Here is a 24,876-nt window from a genome sequence, read left to right as displayed (position 1 = left end):
TTTCTATTTTACAAGAGTCGACCTTTCCCCTTCGCCCCACACTGCTGCCCTTTTCGTATTTTTAACTCCACCCTATAGCAGAACGGCGCGGGTAAATTGCTGAAAGTACAGGGCTCTGGGTTCAGTATTTTAATGTCTATAACTTTTTATAGAGATCATTCATCTCTTTCGTACCTAGGTATGTGTAAATGTATATCTTCATCACCTGAAGCTATCCACGAAAACCCACTGATTGCGATATGGAAATACCATTTGACGGAAAACCAATTACCTATTCAATTAGCCAAAACTTAATTTAATAAATCAACTTCATTGATACATGACAACGCATTTAGATAATCAATTAGTTAAAAATTATGATAAGGATGGCGTTATTTATATGAGGTGATTGTTTGAACTACGCCTGTGTTGTGAGGACCCTGGTTAGGCGAAGATGTTGCGGCTAATTCTGGTCTCGTGTGTGGTGGGGGCAGCCCTGGCTACCCCTGCAGTGGTCAGGTCCAAGGAGGAGATCGAAGCCTTCAGGCACTTCTTGGAAAGCACTCAGAATGGTGAGCGAATTTAAAATAATATTGTCTATTAAGAAGCATGTTAAGAAGTATATTTTGCCCCTTTTCTTTTTCTTATTGGCTTCACCCACGTGAAATTCAGTCTGACACAGATCGCTAAAAGTTACAGACTTAAAGTTACAGTATTTTGACTTTTAAACCATAAAAGGTACCTACTTTATTAATACTGTCAAGTTTCTTCAAAACTTTCAGTTAGTTTTTGCATGAAAGTGAAAACATCCAAGACCATTAATTTGACCATCCATCCTTACTAACTTTAAGCACTGTGCACAGTGGTGAGTTAATCTATGTAGAGCTGAAAGTTAAAATTAGATGAAAAACGACGTAAATACGCGATAGCGTGTCAAGCCAAGTTCAAGTAACATTACTATTTTACTAGGCTATGCTGCTGAAATTAAACTAAAATCACCTCAACTTAAAAAGCTCTGCAACTATAGTTCTAGAATCACCAAACAATACAACTAACTCTTAGGGCCCTCGCCCACGGCAACGTTTAAGAAACGCGCGACAGCATTGCTACTAACGCGCGTTAGTCGCATTTGCATCGCACTACAGAAGCACACAGAAGTGATGCCAACGCGCTACTAACGCGCTACAGCAGCGCGACTGCATCACTACAAAAAGTCGCCGTGGGCGAGGGCCCTTAGCACTATAAAGGACTCTGTTTATTCTCTTTTGTTTTTTCTTCACTATCCTAATTCTCTAGAGGAGGGCCACCGCTTCCTCAAGTCATCTCCGATGGCGAACGCCGAAGAGAACAGCGGCAAGTACCAGGGAGACATTCTGCTCGACGACTTCATCATCAAGGATATGCTGATGCAGTACGCCATGGGAAGAAACGCGTACACCTGGCCGAACACCAAGTGGCCGAAGAACGAGGTCATTTGGGAGTTCGGAGAGGGCGAGTTTGGTGAGTGCCTTATCTTAATACTCTTTTCAGGGTTACGAGGTTTTGTCACCTGACGTCCGCTTTGCGCTGGAGAGAAGTCGAATCTTAACTTCGAACTTCTCAGGGCCGTCTTTAACCTATAAGAGGCCCTGGGCACTTAAGGATAGGGAGGCCCTTATCATCTGGAAAAAGGTCTTTTGAGCAGACGGGAGCCTCCTTGTGCACGTGCCCAAAGTGCTCAGCGGGAAAGAGGGGCCTGCTCCTCTTAGGTTTTTCGGATTAATTTCGTTGCAGGTCCAATGACAGTTTAACTTTCCCGGGGACTTGAACTTCACTGGTTGGGTTTTTGTTGGTGGTCAAGCTGGAAACAGGCTGCACAGGAGTTGCAGCAATGGGAATAGTTCCGTAACTGCCTAGTGTATAGACGACAGCACATTGGACTAAACATTTTCGTAGCAAAATAGCCCGTAAAAACAGTATAAAATGTGTTCAAAAGCTTGAGGTGCCGTCGTCTGTAGATACTTCACTTCAGATGACACTTTTAGTACAAAATAGCACCAATAACATTACAACTTACATAGTAGTCTCCCGGGTCTGAGGGTGTCTACTTATGGGTGGCGGTAAAAAGTTACCATCGTGATCCGTTTGCTCGTTTGCCTCCTGTCTAATAAAAAAAACTTAAGAAATATTTTAGTTGGTGCTGTTGTCCGTGCTTTGATGAATAAATAAAACAAGTAACAGTGTCAGCATTTAAACGCTTTTCAGAGTCGGCATTGAAAAAGTGCGCAATGTACATTTAAAATAATGTTCAGGGGTGTGAAAACAATAATCCTGAAATGTCACAATAACTCTACGTAGGTATTTTAAAATATTGAAGTCGTCACATTAGGTACGTTTGACCCTGAAAAAGGACTATGTCATTATTGTGACGAAATCATGATAAAAATTAAATTAATTACATTATTAACAGATATTTATCAGTACTAATTAAACTAATTAGACATGAGATCGTTTGTCTTATCGTCGGGTTTTTATTGATTTTTTTGATAATCAGATTGAGGATGATGAACTAGTTTTGTTTTTATTATTATTACGTAACAAAATTGTAGCTATTAAAAGTCAGGAGTTTGATTCCATGCCTGAATAATTAAGGACTAACATAGACACTTTCAAGTTACTTCAAAGTCTATGTTTGGTTTTGTAAAAGTTTCGATTGATTCCAGAATCCAGATTCAGGTACATTTGTATCAATGAAATATGAACAGTTGGCTCTATCTGGTACATTTAAACTAATAAATACTTTNACATTTTCCCATAAATGAATTACCAATCTTATGCAATCTGAAATTTGGAACGGCAAGTTTATTTTTGTTTCTTGTATTAAAGTTATGCAAATCGCTCTTTTTCGTGAATTGCTCTATATTTTTGCGGACATATAAAAGGTTTTCATAAATGAACTGTGAAGCTACTGTCAGTATGTTTATTTCCTTAAAAAAATCTTTCAAGTATCAGAATTTAACGTTCATCAGAGTAGGAATTGAAAAAGTGCGCATTGTCCATTTAAAATTATGTTCAGGGGTATGAAAACGTCACAATAACTGAAATGTCACATACATTCGTAGGTATTTTAAAATACTGAAATGTCACAATTACGTTTGAACCTGAAAAAGGACTATGACATTATTGTGACGAAATCATGACAATAAAATTTAAATTAATTAGATTTTAAACAGATATTTATTTTATCAGTAATTAAACTAATTAGACATGAGGTCGTTTGTCTTATCGTCGGGTTTTTATTGATTGTTTTGATAATCAGATTGAGAATGATGGGCTAGTTTTGTTTTCATTATTATTATATTATGTAACAAAATTGTAGCTACTAAAAGTCAGGAGTTTCGATTCCATACCTGAATTAAGGACTTACAAGGCACTTTCAAGTTACTTCAAAGTCTATGTTTGGTTTTGTAAAAGTTTCGATTGATTCCAGAATCCAGATTCGGGTACATTTGTATCAATGAAATATGAACAGTTAGCTGTATCTGGTACATTTAAACTAATAAATATTTTCAGGACCCCTGCAGCAGGAAGCTATTCTCGAAGGCATCAGGGACATCGAAAGGCACACTTGCGTCAAGTTCCGCTACCGTGAGCCTGAAGACACCGTTTTCGTGAGAGTTACCGTAAGTAGATTATGACATTGACGACTAACAAAGATAAATAGAATATACACATAGGTACCAATACATAAACAACCATGACTCCGCCCAGTTTGAACTAGGCGTCTAGAATTCCCGTGAATTCCAGAAAATGTGTTTAAACTATTCCAGAGGGACGAACTTGCACGCGGACCACCAAGCTAGAAACAGCTGTAAAAAAGTCACAAAATAAGGGTAGACAAAAAAACTTTAGTATTATTCGTGGCAGCTTATTATACCTAACTTATTATAGATCCTTTCATCCACGAAGACGTGCCTCACCATTCTTCAGCTAATGTTTGAGTGTTATCGGTTACGCTAAATTATCCGTAAATGCATACGCAGACTACAATAATGACGTTCGGATTGCTCGGATCAAACTCCCCACACCCCGCGCTTTCCTCGACTAAAAATTAGTGGGGTGCGTCTTCGTGGATTAAACGATCTACACTAGGACGCTGATCTTCTGCGGACACCTTATTTGTTCCATCAACAACGCGCATCCTCTAATGGTTATCTTCTCTCTCCTTTAGGGTGGAGCTGGTGGCTGCTTCGCCCACGTCGGCTACTGGGAGGAGCGAGGCGTCCACACCCTCAACCTGGCTCGCAACTTCCCCGGAGTGGCCTGCTTCCGCCACGCCACCATCGTCCACGAGTGGATGCATATCCTGGGCTTCCTTCACATGCAGTCCACTTACGACAGGGACAACTACGTCAAGATTGTCGAGGAGAACCTCATTGCTGGTAAGACTGCTACACCACCTGTTATAGTCTTCAAGGGTACTCTGTTAAGTAGCTTCAGGTTTATCTGTCACCATCGCTCAAGCTGGCATCTGGCTTTGGATGAGAGAGATGGCAACATTCGAAACTTCTTTCAGAGTCAAGGTCAAGGCAGACTTATCTACTCGGAAAGGGATTAACACGGTATCGCTTTTTTCGAGCTGTAATCGCCATTCGCGCGCTGTCAACCGCGAGGCGAGGCGTTTAAGTTACGGTACGGATAAGTGTGCGTTGCAGTATAGAGTTTCATACAAAGAACTCGAGTTGATACGGTTACGATTCTTTTCCAGGTTGATAAATGTGCTATGTCCTTAACCTTAATTAAGTAAATAAAAAGGAGTTGTTAGACTTAGTTCACTTCACAATGTGAAACGAGCGCAACCCCCAATGGACAACTGTATGATGCAGGTTAAAGGGAATCCGATGTTTATTAAAACAGTCTCGTCTAATTTTCTGAGTCGATTTAATTTGTCTTTAATTAAGATTTAGTCAGAGACGTATTCAGCACTCAGTACGATGATGTTATTGACAGATTCTATGATATTTTCTTAGGAACTGAGCACAACTTCGACATTTACACGTCGGACTTGGTCGACAATCTGGGTGTGGAGTACGACTACGTGAGCTGCCTGCACTACGGGCCTTACGCGTTCAGCAACAACGGAGAGAAGACCATCGTCGCTTTGCAGGTCAGTTTCCAAATAAGGAACACAAAAGAACACATTTTGGTCATACCTAAGGTGCACAGCTCAACTAAATAACACTCGTAAGCTACGGAGCTCACTCAACTACTCGAAATACCTACTTAAAACAGTAAATTAATCTGAATGCCATTGGTATAAGAAGGCGCCGACTCTGGTTGAGAGTATAATAGACTATGCACAGAATGTCCAACTGTGACGACGACCCCGTAGGCCTAGGATGCGCGTCGCAATAAGCGTTTATCACGCCATTTTATCGATTTTACGCGAGAAGCCCATACATTATTCGTATAAAATCATCGATAAGATTTATCACGGCGAGCATCACAGCCCGGCTTGGTCGATAAAATTGATCCATGATGATCTTGGTGTTTAGTACTGTTTAGACCACAGAATTGGTTTATGTTACTGTTTTGCTTAGTGCATCATAGAGAGGAGAGGAGACATCACAGTCACAGTGGTTCAACGTTAAGAAGTATTTTTGAAACACAGTTTCAGGGATTTAAACCTCACAGGCTCGTAAAACAAAAGCAATTTAGTTCGACCAATGTTTTAGAAGATGTTCTTCATAATTTTCATTTATTACAGGAACATGAAGGCGTGATGGGCCAGCGCGAGTACATCACAGATAAGGACTGGCTGCGCATCAACAGGCACTACGAGTGTCCCCATGCCTGGGACTGAGAACTTTCCACAATTAACTAGTTATTTTTGTACCGACTGACAATTAAAACAATTATTTGATACAATTCTTGTTTTATTAATTAGAAAATATGGTGTTTTCGTAAACTAAGTTTCGTACATAGTTTCGTAGGATAAGGAATTTTCTAGATCATAGGAACAGTATCGCATTTCTCTTTGAGTGATGGAGACAGTTAATCTAAGTAAAGCTTTCAAATAGGATAAAAATATGTAAACCATATTATTCTCAATGCAACATCATATAGTGCGTTGCTTAGGGTTCAGCACATGATGTAATTGAGTTCTGGGATTTTTTGGAAGAAAAAAATTTATTACATTTCAAATTCTTTCTTATGTAGGAATTTTAGACACGTCCCAGTATAGCTTGCCTTACCACCAGTCACTTTTGTTGACATCTTATTTTTGGCATAGCTTTTTAGACCATTGAAGGTCCGGAGTACTAAAGGGAACTTTCTCTATTATTTTCAGAGTTTTATTTTGAACATTAAAAGCAAAAACAAATGGAGTGGAATTAGTTTTTATTCAAACAGTCCTAACATTACACCTGGTCGTTATCTTCAAGCAGTTCCATTTCATCAGCGAACTTGTTGTCAGCGGGAATCTCAACCACCTGTCCGTCTTCCATCACGTAGTTGGTGGACCTAGCCTTCAACTCGGCGGCGGCACTCCAAGCCCCGGGGCAGTTGTAGTGCCGGGCCAGACGCCAGATGTCGAGCCCAGTCACCATGTGGGTCTGACCTAATACGCCGCCGTAATGCTGGAATATTTCGAACAGTAAGATACAGTAAAGAAAACACTACAATTTACTTGAAGATAATGGTAATGTAACGGAAAACGCAGCGTGGGACGTCCACCCACAAGGTGGACCGACAACATCGTAAAGGTAGCAGGAAGGCGCTGGACACAGGCCGCTACCAACCGGGAAACATGGAAAGCATTGGAGGAGGCCTATTTATGTTCAGCAGTAGACGTCCTATGGCTGAGATGATGATGATGATGAATGGTAATGGATGATTAGGGCGAAGGGTTTGTGGTGACTTTCCACCAAGCCTGCGGCGTCGCTCGAGCAGCGGAGCAGTGAGCATGCGCCGAACTTTCGTTTCGTTCAGATTGGACCTGGCTCAATCTCATAAGCGGGAGCGGGTTGCTCCGAAATTTGGATTGAGGGTCCAAGTTAAGATTGTGGTTGACAGTCACCACAGGTTTTTGATATTGTGCATGCCTCTTAAAATCTATCAGGATTAGGTGTTTTGATATAGCTTAAGTATGAATAAAATTTAAGATGATAATGTCATTTTGAAGAATCAACAAAGAAACTGCTAAGATTGGAATGATCTGACTGAATTATCAAAAAATGTAGAATAATTTAAAACAATTTAGCTTTTTCTGGGCACCAAAAGCTTTTACTGCTCTTACATCTGCTTAGCTGTACCAATTTATCTGCCTGTAAATCGTGCAACTTCCATACCTCCACAGGGAAAATATTTATTAATTTTCTGCTTACCCTGGTAGTGGAAAGAGTGGGGCGTCCATTACTGCTGAAGAAGTGGGTTCCGTAGTGCATGCAGCTGCTGTACTCGTAAGGTAGACCCAAGTTTGAGGTGATGTCGTTCCCGTAGCGGTCGAAGTTGTGTTCCATGCCTGTGAAACATTGTTTAAAGATATTTTAATTCAAGTAGATAAATAAGGAAATGCACTCCTAATCCATAATATGGAACCGTTTAAAAGTCTATTCACAAATACAGTGAAGCCACAGTTAATCAAAGTTTCGCTCAGGTGCTGCAGCGTCGATGATTCAAGAACTGAGTGTACTGACATATCAGAAGTACTTCGTTCTTTAGTGATACGTCCGTGACTACCCGTCCGTAACTGAACTGAAAGAACACGTTGACGGAACTGTGACTGTGGCTTCACGGATAAGTAATATTTAAATGTGAATGCGTAACCTCGCTTCCCATCGAGCGATGGCGATCTGCACGTGTTGGTATGGTTGAAGTTTAAGTTAACTAGGTACCTAACCCTATAATTTCCTTCATCTGATCACTCTATTTTCCGTACCTCGCTCGATGTTCTCCCAATGGATCCGGACGTAGTTGTACCTATTGTAGGTAGTAGGGGAACCTGTTGTACTTAGGCCAGTTTTTCAAATTTTGATTTTTTGAAAAATAATGGTGATAGTTAAACTTGTCTAGTGCTGTTATATTTAAAGATCATTTAATTAGCTACATAATTCATTCATAAAATTGTGTATAATTTTAAAAATTTGGGCATACTAGCTGCTAGAAAAAAAAAGGGAAAACTGTCCTAGGTACAACAAACCAGATGTACCTTGGACCGTGTACGTTGTACCTATTTAAATTTAAATAAATGCTTATATTAGCTTCAATTTGTTAATTTTCTGTTAAATTATTATTTGAAATACCAATTATTACAGTTATTAGCAACAATATCTAGGTAAAAGTATTTTTTAAAAAAGATCCTCATCCATATTTTCTGTACTTAATTATTTTTCACAATTTTTTGGCAACAAATCACTTAAGTTTAAGCCGGCTCTCCAGTCCATGTTTAGCCTTACACAATCAACAAAAATATGACAATATTCAACATTTTTTCTAGAAAATTTTGGTGAATGTTGATATATTATGTCGTGTAGGACAAAATACGCGCTGGAGTGGCTTTAACTTGCCCCCACGTCAGTGTTTACGTGAAATTAAATCTACCTCAGTAGCTAAAGGTTAAGTAGTTTCAGGTCTATGTGTCACCATCGCTCCTGGCATCTGGCTTTGGATGAGAGAGATGGCAACATTCGAAACTTCTTTCAGAGTAAAGGTCATGGCAGACTTATCTACTCGGAAAGGGATCAACACGGACCACGGTATCGCTTTTCAGTGTGCGTTGCAGTATAGAGTTTCATACAAAGAACTGACCGCCTCGAGTTGATACGGTTACGTTACGATTCTTTTCCAGGTTGATAAAATGTGCTACGTCCTTAACCTCGCTTAATTAAGTAAATGAAAAAGTGTTGTTAGACTTATTTCACTTCACAGTGTGAAACGAGCGCAACCCCCAATAGACAACTGTATGATGCAGGTTAAAGGGAATCCGATGTTTATTAAAACAGTCTCGTCTAATTTTCTGAGTCGATTTAATTTGTCTTTAATTAAGATTTAGTCAGAGACGTATTCAGCACTCAGTAAGATGATGTTATTGACAGATTCTATGATATTTTCTTAGGAACTGAGCACAACTTCGACATTTACACGTCGGACTTGGTCGACAATCTGGGTGTGGAGTACGACTACGTGAGCTGCCTGCACTACGGGCCTTACGCGTTCAGCAACAACGGAGAGAAGACCATCGTCGCTTTGCAGGTCAGTTTCCAAATAAGGAACACAAAAGAACACATTTTGGTCATACCTAAGGTGCACAGCTCAACTAAATAACACTCGTAAGCTACGGAGCTCACTCAACTACTCGAAATACCTACTTAAAACAGTAAATTAATCTGAATGCCATTTTATCGATTTTACGCGAGAAGCCCATACATTATTCGTATAAAATCATCGATAAGATTTATCACGGCGCGCATCACAGCCCGGCTTGGTCGATAAAATTGATCCATGATGATCTTGGTGTTTAGTACTGTTTAGACCACAGAATTGGTTTATATTACTGTTTTGCTTAGTGCATCATAGAGAGGAGAGGAGACATCACAGTCACAGTGGTTCAACGTTAAGAAGTATTTTTGAAACACAGTTTCAGGGATTTAAACCTCACAGGCTCGTAAAACAAAAGCAATTTAGTTCGACCAATGTTTTAGAAGAGATGTTCTTCATAATTTTCATTTATTACAGGAACATGAAGGCGTGATGGGCCAGCGCGAATACATCACGGACAAGGACTGGCTGCGCATCAACAGGCACTACGAGTGTCCCCATGCCTGGGACTGAGAACTTTCCACATTTAACTAGTTATTTTTGTACCGACTGACAATTAAAACAATTATTTGATATAATTCTTGTTTTATTAATTAGAAAATATGGTGTTTTCGTTAACTAAGTTTCGTAGAATATGGACTTTTCTAGATCGCAAATGGAAACTAGGTACGCACTAAATGTCATTGTGTTGTCGGCCATTTGGTGTAGTGGTTCAGAACGGACTACTATGCCGAGAGGTCCCGGAAAATCCTAAAATTTTCTTTTATTTTCATAGCGGGCCCAATCCTGGAACCTCAGCCTGGAACCAACTAACCTCATTGGTTGGGTTTTTATTGGCGGTCATGCTGAAGACTCTGGCTACATATAATTTGCTTAGACTGGCTTTTTATCTTAAAAACTAGCCACTAGGAGATAAAGGAACATATATCTTAGGGAACAGTTTCGTCCTTTATCGCTTTGAGTGATGGAGATAGTGAAGAGTGAAGCTTTCGAATTGGATAAAAATTAAACATTTTCTTGATGAAATATAATCGTAAGTACGTCGCCAATATGTTTTGTTCGGCAGATGTGAACTGAGTGCAGGGATTTTTGGATAGCTTCCTACCACCACTTCGGGACAACACATCGGCTGGCTGGTGCTAAGAAAAAGTGTCGGAAGAAACTCAGTCACTTTTATTAACCTTTAAGGGGATTTCCAGCATCTAGCTATTTAAACCATTGTAAGAAGGGACTCTAATTGGGACTCTAACGTTATTTTCAGAGTTTTATTATGAACATTAAAAGCAAAAACAAATGGAGTGGAATATTTTTTTATTCAGACAGAAATCCTAACATTACACCTGGTCATTATCTTCGAGCAGTTCCAGTTCATCAGCGAACTTGTTGTCTGCGGAAATCTCAACAACCTGTCCGTCTTTCATTACGTAGTTGGTGGTCCGGGCCTTCATCTCAGCGGCGGCGCTCCAAGCCCCGGGACAGTTGTAGTGCCGGGCCAGACGCCAGATGTCGAGCCCAGTCACCATGTGGGTCTGACCTAATACGCCGCCGTAATGCTGGAATATTTCGAACAATAAGATACAGGAAAGAAAACACTACAATTTACTTGAAGATAATGGTAATGTAACGGAAAACGCAGCGTGGGACACAAAGTGGAACGACAACGTCGTAAAGGTAGCAGGAAGGCGCTGGACACAGGCCGCTACCAACCGGGCAACATGAAAAGCATTGGGGGAGGCCTATCTATGTTCAGCAGTAGACGTCTTATGGCTGAGATGATGATGATGATGAAGATGAATGATAATGGAAATATTAGGGCGAAGGGTTTGTGGTGACTTTCCACCAAGCCTGCGTCGCTCGCGAAGCGGAGCAGAGCATGCGCTGAACCTTCGTTCGTTCAGATCGGACCTGGCCCAATTTCATAAGAGGAAGCGGATTGCTCCGAAATCTGAAGTGAGGGTCCAAGTTAAGATTGTGGTTGACAGTTTTCTGATATGAAGGCAAAATGTGCATGCCTATTCGAATCTACCAGGATATAAGTAATGAATAAGATGTTAAAGATGACATTTTAATGAATCAACAAAGAAACTGCTAAGATTGGAATGATCTGACTGAACTATTCTGAAATGTAGAATAAAACGATTAAGCTTTTTCTGGGCACCAAAAGCTTTTACTGCTCTTACATCTGCTTAGCTGTACCAATTTATCTGCCTGTAAATCGTGCAACTTCTATACCTCCACAGGGAAAATATTTATTAATTTTCTGCTTACCCTGGTAGTGGAAAGAGTGGGGCGTCCATTACTGCTGAAGAAGTGAGTTCCGTAGTGCATGCAGCTGCTGTACTCGTAAGGTAGACCCAAGTTTGAGGTGATGTCGTTCCCGTAGCGGTCGAAGTTGTGTTCCATGCCTGTGAAACATTGTTTAAAGATATTTTAATTCAAGTAGATAAATAAGGAAATGCACTCCTAATCCATAATATGGAACCGTTTAAAAGTCTATTCACAAATACAGTGAAGCCACAGTTAATCAAAGTTTCGCTCAGGTGCTGCAGCGTCGATGATTCAAGAACTGAGTGTACTGACATATCAGAAGTACTTCGTTCTTTAGTGATACGTCCGTGACTACCCGTCCGTAACTGAACTGAAAGAACACGTTGACGGAACTGTGACTGTGGCTTCACGGATAAGTAATATTTAAATGTGAATGCGTAACCTCGCTTCCCACCGAGCGATGGCGATCTGCACGTGTTGGTATGGTTGAAGTTTAAGTTAACTAGGTACCTAACCCTATAATTTACTTCATCTGATCACTCTATTTTCCGTACCTCGCTCGATGTTCTCCCAATGGATCCGGACGTAGTTGTACCTATTGTAGGTAGACTGCATGTGGAAAAAGCCGAGCACATGGTACCACTCGTGCACGATGACGACCCAGTTGAAGCAGCCCCAGCCTGGCTGCGACCGAGCCAAGTTCAACGTGTGGATGCCCCTGTTCTGGTGGAAGCCCACGCTAGCGTAGCAACCAGTGGGCCTTCCCTGTGAAATATTCCAAACGCATTAGCAGTCAAGGCCTGTGCGTCCACGTGATCTGTGAGACCTCATAGTAATGGTTGTGAATACGGGCGTTAATTACTGGATGGGCGAAGTTAGGAGCGTTCTCAGCTCGAACATCTAGTTCATCATCTCCCAAAACGTAGACAGCCTAGTTATGATTTTATGAATAACATGAGCTCATTGGTACATTCAAGGTCAATGTGTGTAGCTTGACGTGCAGCCACCTTGTACTTACAGTGAGCCTGACGAAGTTACGGTCGTTGTTGTTCCTGACTCGGAACCGCACGCACGTGCGCTCCTGGAGCAGGTTGATGGTCTGGATGATGTACCTTTGCTGATCCAAGTCTGAAGAAGAAGAGAACAGAATAAGTAATTAGGTTCTACTATACTAGTAAAAGTTTACATCTATAAAATGAATCATTATCATCATCTAAATTTCAGCCATAGAACGTCCGCTTCTGAACATACGAGTAGACCAATGATTTCAAGATTGACTGGTCCTAGCGGCCTGCATGCATCCAGCGTCTTCCTGCAAACTTTCCCAAGTAGCATTTTACTCCATTTAAGAGTTCACATTTAGTTCCAATGTGTACTTAAAGAATTAGTACAGTTCACTCGTGATGTATAAGCTGTATTATTGCAATTAATTACACCTATACCTGTCTAAGGGACTTATAGGAGTGTAGACTAGTAGAGTTATACCTATACGATTGTTGGTGTTATAATACTCTAATAACTATCCTTTAGTCAGCCATCTGACTAAGAGCATTATAGGAGGGTAGAGATACGGCAACCGCTGTTTAACGGCCTACTTGTACGATGTTATAGAGCTATCATTTTATAGAACACACGTGGTCATTTATAAAGCCAAAGGCTGTTATGTTTACTTGGTTTAGACTGTTATACAGCTCGTAGCTGTAGTAGGACTTGTTTGTGATAATTAAAATAACCATTTTTTACTATCNTGGGTTCCGTAGTGCATGCAGCTGCTGTACTCGTAAGGTAGACCCAAGTTTGAGGTGATGTCGTTCCCATAGCGGTCGAAGTTGTGTTCCATGCCTGTGAAACATTGTTTAAAGATATTTTAATTCAAGTAGATAAATAAGGAAATGCACTCCTAATCCATAATATGGAACCGTTTAAAAGTCTATTCACAAATACAGTGAAGCCACAGTTAATCAAAGTTTCGCTCAGGTGCTGCAGCGTCGATGATTCAAGAACTGAGTGTACTGACATATCAGAAGTACTTCGTTCTTTAGTGATACGTCCGTGACTACCCGTCCGTAACTGAACTGAAAGAACACGTTGACGGAACTGTGACTGTGGCTTCACGGATAAGTAATATTTAAATGTGAATGCGTAACCTCGCTTCCCATCGAGCGATGGCGATCTGCACGTGTTGGTATGGTTGAAGTTTAAGTTAACTAGGTACCTAACCCTATAATTTCCTTCATCTGATCACTCTATTTTCCGTACCTCGCTCGATGTTCTCCCAATGGATCCGGACGTAGTTGTACCTATTGTAGGTGGACTGCATGTGGAAGAAGCCGAGCACATGGTACCACTCGTGCACGATGACGACCCAGTTGAAGCAGCCCCAGCCTGGCTGCGACCGAGCCAAGTTCAACGTGTGGATGCCCCTGTTTTGGTGGAAGCCCACGCTAGCGTAGCAACCAGTGGGCCTTCCCTGTGAAATATTCCAAACGCATTAGCAGTCAAGGCTTAATTATTGACTAACGCCCGTATTCACAAACGATGCTTGCTTAAGTGAAGCAGCAAATCGAACGCACAGCGTTGAATAGAGCTCTGTGATTGGTTCGTGTGTTATCCTGAGCGTCCACGCGATCTGTGAGACCTCATAGTAATGTTTGTGTATACGAGCGTTATTTACTGGATGGGCGAAGAAAGTTAGGTGCGTTCTCAGCTCGAACATCTAGTATAACATGCCATCTCCCAAAACGTAGAGTTTTAGCCTTGTTAAGATTATACGAATAATTTGACTTCATTGTTACATTCGAGGCCACCGTGTGTAGCTTGACGTACTGTCGTCCGTACTTACAGTGAGCCTGACGAAGTTACGGTCGTTGTTGTTCCTGACTCGGAATCGCACGCACGTGCGCTCCTGGAGCAGGTTGATGGTCTGGATGATGTACCTTTGCTGATCCAAGTCTGAAAAAATAAAAATATGTAAGAAAGACAAAACACACATCTAAATTTAATAAATTTAGTGAAATTTTAAATTACATAAAAAAAACTTAGATAAAATGATCATTATCATCATCAAAATAGCCACAGGACGTTCGCTGCTGAACATTGGCCAATAATTTTATGATTGGTCGGTTGATACGTCCTCGGAGCGTCTCCGTGCAACCTTTATGAGGTCGTCTATCCACCTTGTGGCCATGATTACTTGATCGCTAAAAAGTGCATGCACTCACTGAATTCATTGGCTCCAAACTCATACACGACGGTGTTGCTCGGCCAACGGCTGTTGGGTCTGATGTACGCCATGCGGCCCTCGTCGTCTCCAGCGGCGTAGTTGTCCACCAAATCTTCGATCAGGTCATCATCCAGGAAGATATCACCTTCAAACTTCCCGCTGTTCTCCCAGGGGTTTGACTGGGGGTGGGCTTCCATGCGGTCCTCGAGGGTCAAGCCATCGTCTGTAATAAGAATTTGATGATAGGTACTTCTGCTTCTAATTAACATTAACTATCTTTTCGTTGGTCTAAACATTGCTATCAGAGATAGAGATAGGAAAATATTATTTAATGACGGATACAGTTAAGCCTTTGTTTAAAAGGAGATTTTTATCTAATTTTACCATTTTTTTAACTAAGTATTTCTTTCGTGTTGCGTGTCTACTTTGTGGGTAAAAGCTAGGATGATTTTGTGAGCCTACAAAACAAGCAATGGGGCTAGTTCCGATATGGAAACGGAAGTCATATTTTTTTTTTGCAAGACAAGGCAGGTATTTGACCGCAGTCGCACCTGATGTTAAGTGCACGAGATGCAGTCTAGGTAAATAGTGTGAGACGGTTGACTATGATGATCCAAGTTGCTGTACCAGCCCACTTTTGTCACAAGATCTCCCGATTCTATTGCCACAAACTGCACCTACCTTCTCTGGTCCTCTCCAGGATCGTCTTGTACTCCTCGATCTCTGCCCTGGTTTTGAGCACCCTGGGGCCAGCAGCCACCAGCGTCAGCAAACACGACAGAGCCAGGAGCCTGATCATTGTGCCGTTTGGTGGATTTTAGCTCAACACCTATTTATAAGGCGGCGGATTGCATTTGTTATACCTAATTAATTGTTAATCCGATTAAATATGCCAAGGGATTGATAAATCAAATTATGTATATTGTTATTTTTATAAATATAATAATGTCAGTTTATTAAAGTGTCTGTTTGTGATTAGGTACTTATACAGCACAGCAAGGCACATAGCGTAGAAGTACATAATATAAAGTTTGAATTACGTTGAATAGACTTCAGCACAGGTGCGCACCACCACCAGGTTTATAAGCACCGCAGATAAAATACAAGTGTAATCATTTATAAATACTTAACTAAGTACTGTTACTTCTTATCTAATGACAATTTGTAAACCTACCTTCCTTTTCTGGTCCTGTGCGCACGTTTTGTAGAGATTAGTTAACACCAGCCCTCGGGAATTAAGTTGGTGCAATGCTACCCATCACAAGTGCTGCTTCTTCCATCATCAGACTTGTTCCAGAATCCAGAGATTTTTGCAAGTATACAGCCTGAAAGTAAGTATTGCAAATAAATGAATTTATTTATAAAATTTATTTAAGACAGAGTCAGGAACCAAAACAAAGGTGTATCGCGGCAAGTTTGCATTCTACAATATCTTATCAATATCTGTTAGGTACCTACTTTGATTAATCATTTTTGCAAAGGATAAAGCTAATTCATTATTTTTATCTATAAAAATAAACAAATAAAAATAATTAAGTGTTTGTCTGTGATTTTGTAGGTATTAGATATTTTGTTAGTTATTTTTCACTAACATTGGGTGTTGATCCATTACTTTTACAGGTAAATTACTTGGTAGGTAGCTACCGACTTATTTTTATTTTTCATATACCTACCTACCTATTTGTTTATTTTTGTTTTCATAAACAAACATTAGGCGATTAGGGAGGCGTCTGGATGCGAGCGGCGCAGGACCGGTCTTTGTGGAAATCCTTGGAGGAGGCCTTTGTCCAGCAGTGGACGTCTTTCGGCTGAAACGACGAAACAAAAATTGATTGTCGTTTACTTAAAACTAGTACGGAATCCTAAACATCAATGAAACTTGATTGATTAAAATCAACATGTCATGCAGTCAGGGTCAGGAATGCACTCATATGAATTTACGTAAGGGCTTGTACACAAAACTGATACGAATTGCTATTGAGAGTTCGTAGATTTTACTGTGGATATCGCACGCAGTTTGGTATTACTACAAGCCTTAAGAACTGAATTACATTAGGTATTGTTTATTAATACTTAGGTACTCAACGCAAAAACTTACACGTGTATTTATTTGTTATATAGTTGGACTGAGTCGATAAATAGCCCAAATGGTGAGTGAGTGAGGGTGTCCGACTGGCCGACTCATGATCCGAGGACCGCGGGTTCGAACCCGGCGCCGCTGTTGGACTGGTGGATCCGTGGATATTTTGCTTAGCACGAGGAGTTAGCGGGACTATTAGTAATGTGTGTCATACGAGTGTGGCATACACATAAGGTACAAATTATTAACATTCTTTAAAAAAAAATGCATTGGAATATTTAGTTAAAAAAAAAGATTGCCTTTGAGTGGGAATTGAACATACGACCTTACCGAGAACTAGGTAGGTACATTATTAGATTGCACACTATTCAGCTAGACGTACTTATCATCCTCAACGAACACTTAAAATCTTTTTAGTTTTTACACTTTCACATTTAGCGCCCGAAATGGCAACAAAAAAATGACAACATTCCCGTCGGGCTGTTCAAAAGGGCGCAAATAAAATATTATTTACAAAACACACAATCTTCTTTTTAAACTCCCCGAGGAGCGCACTGTGTTACCACGTGGCTGTGCGCGCGCTTTGATCGCTACCGAACGCGCGTCGTAAATTTTGTCAGGACAAATTTCGAGTGTCTGAAATAACAGAGCGCTCAGCCGATGATTTGATCAGATTTATTGGGTTTAAATTGAGAATTAACCGCAACGATGTCTGGGTTTTGATAGGTTAGGGACTTGATACATGATGTTTCACTTTATGGCAAAGAATCTAGGTACTGATATTATTAGATAAATGTAAGTAGTCATACTTTTATTAAGTACTATGTTTTTGTTGTATTTCTTAGTATTTCTGTTGTATTAAGTAGTTAGTAGATACTATGTTTCCGTTTAGTTGTTATTGTTAAGTTAGAACAAGAGCGAAAATTGCTTTAATAAATATAGAGGGAATCACGGACTAATCCATGTCTTTATTATTGTGTTTGGCGCCCTTAAAAGTCTTATTCATGCTCGATATAAACATCAGTTCAAAGGAAGTTTGCAAAGATCAGGTGAGAAAAGAAAAACATGGGTTAATAGGTCATTATTTTTGAACTACAACATTTATTCTTCCTCATTCTCTTCGATCAGCTCGTATTCATCAGCGAACTTGTTGTCAGCAGGCACCTCCACCACTTTTCCATCTTCCATCGCGTAGTTGGTGGTCCGTGCCTTCATCTCGGCGGCGGCGCTCCAAGCTCCGGGACAGTTGTAGTGGCGTTGCAGGCGCCAGATGTCGAAGCCAGTGATGACTGAGTTCTGGCCTAATACTCCTCCATAGTGCTGGAAGAAGAAGAATAGCCTGTTAAAAAGTGGGTAGGGGTCCTCCTTTGCTGATTATTAGTAATTGTTGGATCTCTTAGGTGTTTTAATGGGATGAGATGTGCCTACCACGAGACTATTCCCACCTCTCTTTTCTACCGCTGCAAATCCTTTGTAGCCAGGATGCTTGACCGCCAATAAAAACCCAACCAGTGAAGGTCAAGTTCGTTCGTTCGTTCGTTTCAGCCGAAAGACGTCCACTGACTGCTGGACAAAGGCCTCCCCCAAGGATTTTCACAAAGACCGGTCCTGCGCCGCTCGCATCCAGGCAAGGTCAAGTAAATTTTTCCTATTAATTTTTAGGTATTTATCAGAATTGTGTGTTACTCAATGTATTGTAATTTGGTTTGCATCTTGAACAAAAAATAAAATGAATCGCCGTACATCTGGCCTGCGCTCCTCGATGTCACATGCCATTTTAGTTAATAAACAAAAATATTTCATTTATTGCATAAATGAAATTGCCTTTGACGCCTTAAAGAAACATACAGACAGACGACCGGTGCCATTTCGTAACCAAGTTCTTACCCTGGTGGTGGAAATAGTGGGGCGCCCATTGGCACTGAAGAAGTGGGTTCCCCGTAGTGCATGCAGCTGCTGTATTCGTAAGGAAGTCCCAAGTTGGAGACGATGCTGTTATCATAACGGTCGAAGGCAAAGGCGTACCCTGTAAAAATTCGTAGTAAATCAATTCAAAATCAAGCAATATTTTCGAAATCTGCCTTTATAGTAGGTATAGGTCGCGCAGCGAAAATTGAAGCGAACGCCTACGCGTTCGCTTCAATTTTCGCTTCAATTCACAATTTCGCTTCAATGTTTCGACGTTTATTTGAATTAATAACGCTGATTGAAGAAATAATTCGTGTATTTCGATTACTTTTTAGATTAATTTACAACCGTTGTTCGTTCGTGTTTTCTTGCTGGTAATCGAGTTGAAGCTCCGCCACGTATTCTGTCGACCAGCGCCTCCAGAAATGTTGCCGTAGTTGCTCGACTCGGTCGTAGCGTGCCAGGCGACTGCTCGGCACCTCGGTGATGTCTTCGCAGGCTGGAGCGGTCAACGGTCGGCCGATGAGAAAGTGGGCGGGAGTTAAGGGTAAGAGGTCGGAAGGATCTGTAGACATAGCTGATAGAGGACGGGAATTCAGGATGGCTTCAATTAGTACTAAAACAGTGCTAAATTCCTCATATGTTAGGTGAGCATTGCCTACTATACGTCTAAGATGATGCTTGCATGATCGAACTCCTGCCTACCAAAGTCCCCCAAAATGAGCAGCGTATACTGGAATATGTTTAAATTTTATGCCATCGTTGGCAGTAAAATCTATAATTTTATCGATACTCACACTGATGTAATATTTTGAAAACAAATAACACATTCAAGTTTAAATATCGACTACACTACTAAGATCATTTTCATCCACGCCATGAAGACGCGCCCCACCAATTTTTGGTCGAGGGAAGCGCGGGGTGCGGGGAGTTTTATCCAAGCAATCTGAGCGTCATTATTGTAGTGTGCGTGTGCATTCATTGATAATTTAGCGTGTACCGATAACATTCAAACATTCGCGAAAGAATGGTGGGGCGCGTCTTCGTGGATGAAACGATTTATAGCTTGCTAAACGTTTGCAAGGGAGACAGAAAGCGCTTTTCAGTCAGACTACGCAAGACGTCCAGCGCGACAAGCGTATAAGTACAGATACAATTCTCGCTGCGCGACCTAATGCTACTTTGTTTCCAAAGGTACCTCTCTCGATGTTCTCCCAGTGGATCCGGACGTACTCGTCCCTATTGTAGGTGGACTGCATGTGGAAGAATCCAAGCAAGTGGTACCACTCGTGGACGATGACGACCCAGTTCAAGCAGCCCTGGCCAGGCTGGTCACGTGCCACATTCATCGTGTGAATGCCCCTGTTCTGGTCGAAGCCGACGCTGGCATAGCAACCAGTTGGCCTTCCCTGTAGGTTTAAGATTATTGTGTTTTAATATTGTCTTTTTAGACAAGGACCCAGCCGTTTGACAGCTTGACTGCATCAATGTGTGAAACCCCTGAGTTTAGCTCAAAGGATGGCCGCTAGGGGCTGAGCGAATCGTATGTGACTGAGAGGAGGAGCTTCATGTCCGTTTTCACCATCAATCCCTAATTTTTAAGTGACCCCTATGAAAACAAAATTCCTGTTACCATAGGGGTCACTTCAAAATTAGGGCATCGGACTTTCTAACAAGAGCCAATACAAGAGAACAACGAGCTAAGAAATGCGATTCAACTGATTGTTTTGATTTTGTAAGCTATTCATTAACTTACGGCTTGGTACTATTACTTATTCTGTGCTTACGGTCAGCCTGACGAAGTTGCGGTCAGCAGCGGTCCTGACGCGAAATCGGACGCAGGTTCTTTGCTGGAGTGTGTCGATGGTGGTTAGGATCCATCTTTGTTGATCCAAGGCTGTAATATGGGTTAAGTTTGATAATAATTCTTATGGTAACAGAATATACATCTTTCATCATAATTAGATGGCTCTCTCGAGTTATATTGTGATTAAAAGCTTCAATAATATAGGCAGATGACTGGTAAGGAAGCCCATCCATTAAATAAGACTGTTGGCAAGTGAAAATAAAAACTATAAAATATAGAGTTTTAGGTTTAGTTACCACTCTCAAGATTATGGCAATATTATAGCGCAAGCCCAAAATGGAAATGGTCAAAAATTCAAAAAAATCAAAAATTGAATTTTTTACACGTGACGTAACTTATTTGCACTTTAAAACGTGCCATGCGATAGCTTTTGGTTCGAATAATGTTGATGTTTACGTCGTGGTATACCCCCAACCGTGGAATTTACTAATAATAGTATGATAAGACTAATAATATTCATAATTAAAAGTTGCAATGGAGGGAAGTTGAACCTTAACATTGAACTCCTCTCCTATGTTCTTCTGATTAATTTCGTTGCAGATCCAATGACAGTTTAACTTTCCCCCGGGACAAACTTGACCTTCACTGGTTGGGTTTTTATTGGCAGGCAAGCTGTAGATCCTGGCTACACAGGAGTTGCAGCGGTGGGAACGAGGGGAGGGAATAGTCCCGTATTATAATTAAAAGTTTGAATATACAAATTGATTGCACTCACTAAACTCGTTGTGTCCAAACTCATACACGACGGTGTTGCTCGGCCAACGGCTGTTGGGTCTGGTGAACGCCATGCGGCCCTCCTCATCTCCTGTGGCATAGCTGTCCACCAGGTCCTCAATGATGTCGTCATCCAGGTAGATGTCACCCTGGAACTTGCCACTGTTCTCCCAGGCATTCGATTGGGGATGCGCTTCCATGCGCTCCTCGAGAGTAAGGCCATCGTCTGAAATAATGTGCAACTGTGTAAACTAATTTCAGGAGGAAAAACTAGGAAGCAATCTTTACCAGACAACATAGGGAAAGGACACTTTGTTCAAAATGAATTTATTTATTTGTACACCATGAACATTCACAAAATGCAAACTTAAATATGTACTCGTAGGTACTTAGAAGTGAAAACTATAGTTAATTAGAATCTACAATTAATCTTGTATGATGTAAGGAAGTCCCTATATTTTTTTAATATCAAAAGCTTTAATGAACTTTTAGTAGAGGTGCAAACTTTGATAGGTTCGGAGTCTTATGCCCATTTTCACAAGTGACCCCTATGGTAACACTTAACAGGAATTTTGTTTTCATAGCGGTCACTTAAAAATTACGGATTCATGGTGAAAACGGGCATTAGACACACAGTTCATTTCACTATTATGACGTCATTATACACAATAGCGGAACTGTTCAGTACACGCCACTTCTTCCTCTAGGTTTGTTGGGACCTTTAAACTCTTGTCTAAAATCATGGTTTTATGTGGTTCAAAATATCTAATCCAGTTCCTACCTTCTCTAGTCTTCTCCAGGAGCGTCTTATACTCCTCAATCTCAGCCCTGGTCTTCATAAACCTGGGGCCAGCAGCCACCAGCGTCAGCAAGCAAGACAGAGCAAGGAGCCTGATCATTGTGACGTTTGGTGGGTTTTCCACGAGAACACCTACTTATAAGCATCGCGAAATGATAGCATTTTAAGTAGGTGGGAGGTGCCTAATTATTACATTATCCGATTAATTTTGACAGGGGACTGATAAATAATATGCTCATTTAAGTAATTATAATATCGTGATTTTTAGTTACTTGCACGTGTAATGCAATTGTCTGTGTGTGATATTATTGAAAGAAAGAATCTCTTCTAGCTAAAAGATAATAAATAAGCTTACTTTTTAGGGNACTCCTTTAGAGGTATTCGAACTGAAAACCTACCATCTATTTCCCGTTTTGTCGTATTTTTAAATATTTCCTCGCATTTACGTTCATCACAGGTAAGTATATTTTCGCGAGGGCCACTATCCTCCAATTCCCAAAATTGACGTAATTGTAAATCGATAGTTTGTGTAAAATTGCATTGAATGTTTTGTTTACAACGCATTTTATTCGTATAAATTGGTCCGGAAATCAACCAGCCCAATTTCGTATCTTGAAGGTACGGACCACTTTTTAATCGTATTTTATTATCGTTTAAAATTTCCCAAAATAAGTCCGCACCTATTAATAAATCGACTTCCGAAGGTAGATAATAAGTAGGATCAGCGAGCTCGATGTTGTTTGGAATTCGTATAGTCTCAACATCGATACTCACGGGCGGTAAGAATGACGTGATACGCGGTAAAACAAAACATTGAACGCTCGTAGAAAAATCGTTTAACTTTGAGTGAATAATNTCTCTATTCAAACACAGAATGAGAATCATACTTTCTTTATTGCGAAAAAATAGATTCTAGACATAAAAATTCATCAAACAACATAAAAATTAAAACATAGAACTAATCAGAAGTAACTCTCTTTGAATAATGCAGTCTTGAATCATTATCTTCTAGTATTTTGAAGCTTTTGAGCTGAAGTATTACAACTTCACTCCAAGAACCTTGTTGTGATTTTCTTTTATATTTATTTACCATCTAAAAAGTCAAATAATAAGAGATTAATGTCTACACTAAAGTCTGTTTTTCTTTGCTTGTCCAATATTGTAAACAATCTTAATATTCCTTTTTAACGAAATAATTCGTTTTATAATAAGATAAACACAAAGCTCACAACCTACATCATAGGTAAGTCATCGTTGAACACCGATATCATTTCCAATCATATAATTTATTAATTTTTTTCACTGATATCACTTTAAAAGTTATAAAAAGATTGTTTACATTGTTCGAATAGCAAAGAAAAACGGACTATACCTACACGATAAATATAGAGGACTAACAATAAAAGCAAGTTAGTTTATATGGCTATGAAGAGGGTAAAGTGAGCATGCTCATTATGCCCTGCTCACTTTGCCTTTTGCGCCACACCACGTTTCATAAAGCATAAACTATAATTCCTTTTAAATAATTTTCAAGGAAATATCCTTAAAACACGATAAAGTAGGTGCAACACATTACGCATACATTGATAATAACGTACGTCACTCAGTTTAATCCAATACACAACGAACATACCTTTGTTTTTTCAAATAAAATTGACGAATTTCGTTTATCGCTGTCCACGCGTGGTGTTGTCACTCGGAGGTGGCGCACACGACTTCCGCGGGAGCGGCGGGGGCGGGGGATAACGTTAACAAGACAAGACAACAAGACGAGCAAATAAGTGTAAGTTTAGAGGGGGGTGCCCGCTTTAGGCGGAGTGCCCGCTTTGGGCCAGTCTCCCCTATTTGTTATATAGTTGGACTGAGTCGATAAATAGCCCAAATGGTGAGTGAGTGAGGGTGTCCGACTGGCCGACTCATGATCCGAGGACCGCGGGTTCGAACCCAGCGCCGCTGCTGGACTGGTGGGTATTTTGCTTAGCACGAGGAGTTAGCGGGACTGTTAGTAATTTGTGGCATACACATATAGGTAAGATACAAATTGTTATAAAACATTCCTTAAAAACAATTGGAATTTGTAGTTCAGAAATAGATTATTTAGGTGGGAATTGAACCCACGACCTTATTACGAACTAGGTACATTAGATTGCACACTATTCAGCCTGACGTACTTTCATCCTCAACGACAACTTAAAATCTTTTTAGTTTTTACACTTTCACATTAGCGCCCGAAATGGCAACAAAAAAATGACAACATTCCCGTCGGGTTGTTCAAAAGGGCGCAAATAAAATATTATTTACAAAACACACAATCTTCTTTTTAAACTCCCCGAGGAGCGCCCTCTGTTACCACGTGGCTGCGCGCCCGCTTTGATCGCTACCGAACGCGCGTCGTAAATTTTGTCAGGACAAATTTCGACTCTTTGAAATACTTAACGGAGCGCTCAGCCGATGATTTGATCAGATTTATTGGGTTTAAATTGAGAATTAACCGCAACGATGTCTGGGTTTTGATAGGTTAGGGACTTGATACATGATGTTTCACTTTTTGGCAAAGAATCTAGGTANTTCCGGTACGTGGCCTCCACTTCAGAACCTTGCTGCATCTTCGTCCGTCTGTTTTGCGTACTAAGGCAGAACCTTTGGAAGACCTTATCACAATGCTCGAGAAGACCTTAATAGAGTTTCCCAACAGGTAGGCCTTCGGATGAATATGGAAAAAATGAAGCCTATGTCGAATG

The 24,876-nt window shown here is 40.6% G+C and overlaps 3 protein-coding genes across 3 annotated transcripts; 1 reads left to right on the top strand and 2 right to left on the bottom strand.

Annotated features, from left to right (window-relative positions):
• The first annotated feature begins 385 nt into the window (after positions 1–385).
• Positions 386–5,886, top strand: LOC114359768 (astacin-like metalloprotease toxin 5). The gene is made up of 6 exons (XM_028314269.1): positions 386–551; positions 1,276–1,479; positions 3,532–3,641; positions 4,190–4,400; positions 4,989–5,125; positions 5,726–5,886. The coding sequence occupies exons 1-6, from the start codon at positions 434–436 to the stop codon at positions 5,819–5,821; spliced, it is 876 nt and encodes a 291-aa protein (XP_028170070.1). The 5' UTR covers positions 386–433; the 3' UTR covers positions 5,822–5,886.
• A 462-nt stretch (positions 5,887–6,348) lies between these two features.
• LOC114359770 (zinc metalloproteinase nas-14-like) lies at positions 6,349–15,597 on the bottom strand. Its single transcript, XM_028314270.1, has 9 exons — positions 15,449–15,597; positions 14,766–14,990; positions 14,387–14,496; positions 13,804–14,014; positions 11,545–11,681; positions 10,615–10,829; positions 7,898–7,968; positions 7,344–7,480; positions 6,349–6,596 (listed from the first exon to the last, which is right to left on the bottom strand). Exons 1-9 carry the CDS (start codon positions 15,564–15,566, stop codon positions 6,378–6,380), a joined length of 1,443 nt encoding a protein of 480 aa, XP_028170071.1. The 5' UTR covers positions 15,567–15,597; the 3' UTR covers positions 6,349–6,377.
• A 2,356-nt stretch (positions 15,598–17,953) lies between these two features.
• On the bottom strand, positions 17,954–22,256 carry LOC114359766 (zinc metalloproteinase nas-13-like). The gene is made up of 6 exons (XM_028314265.1): positions 22,118–22,256; positions 21,338–21,562; positions 20,543–20,652; positions 19,954–20,164; positions 18,735–18,873; positions 17,954–18,167 (listed from the first exon to the last, which is right to left on the bottom strand). Exons 1-6 carry the CDS (start codon positions 22,233–22,235, stop codon positions 18,149–18,151), a joined length of 822 nt encoding a protein of 273 aa, XP_028170066.1. The 5' UTR covers positions 22,236–22,256; the 3' UTR covers positions 17,954–18,148.
• Between the last annotated feature and the right edge of the window lie 2,620 nt (positions 22,257–24,876).

The sequence above is a fragment of the Ostrinia furnacalis genome, unplaced genomic scaffold (assembly GCF_004193835.3).
Source record: "Ostrinia furnacalis isolate ACB-3 unplaced genomic scaffold, ASM419383v2 OfSCF4655, whole genome shotgun sequence".
NCBI lineage: Eukaryota > Metazoa > Arthropoda > Insecta > Lepidoptera > Crambidae > Ostrinia > Ostrinia furnacalis.
This window is presented reverse-complemented; position numbering and strand designations above follow the sequence as displayed.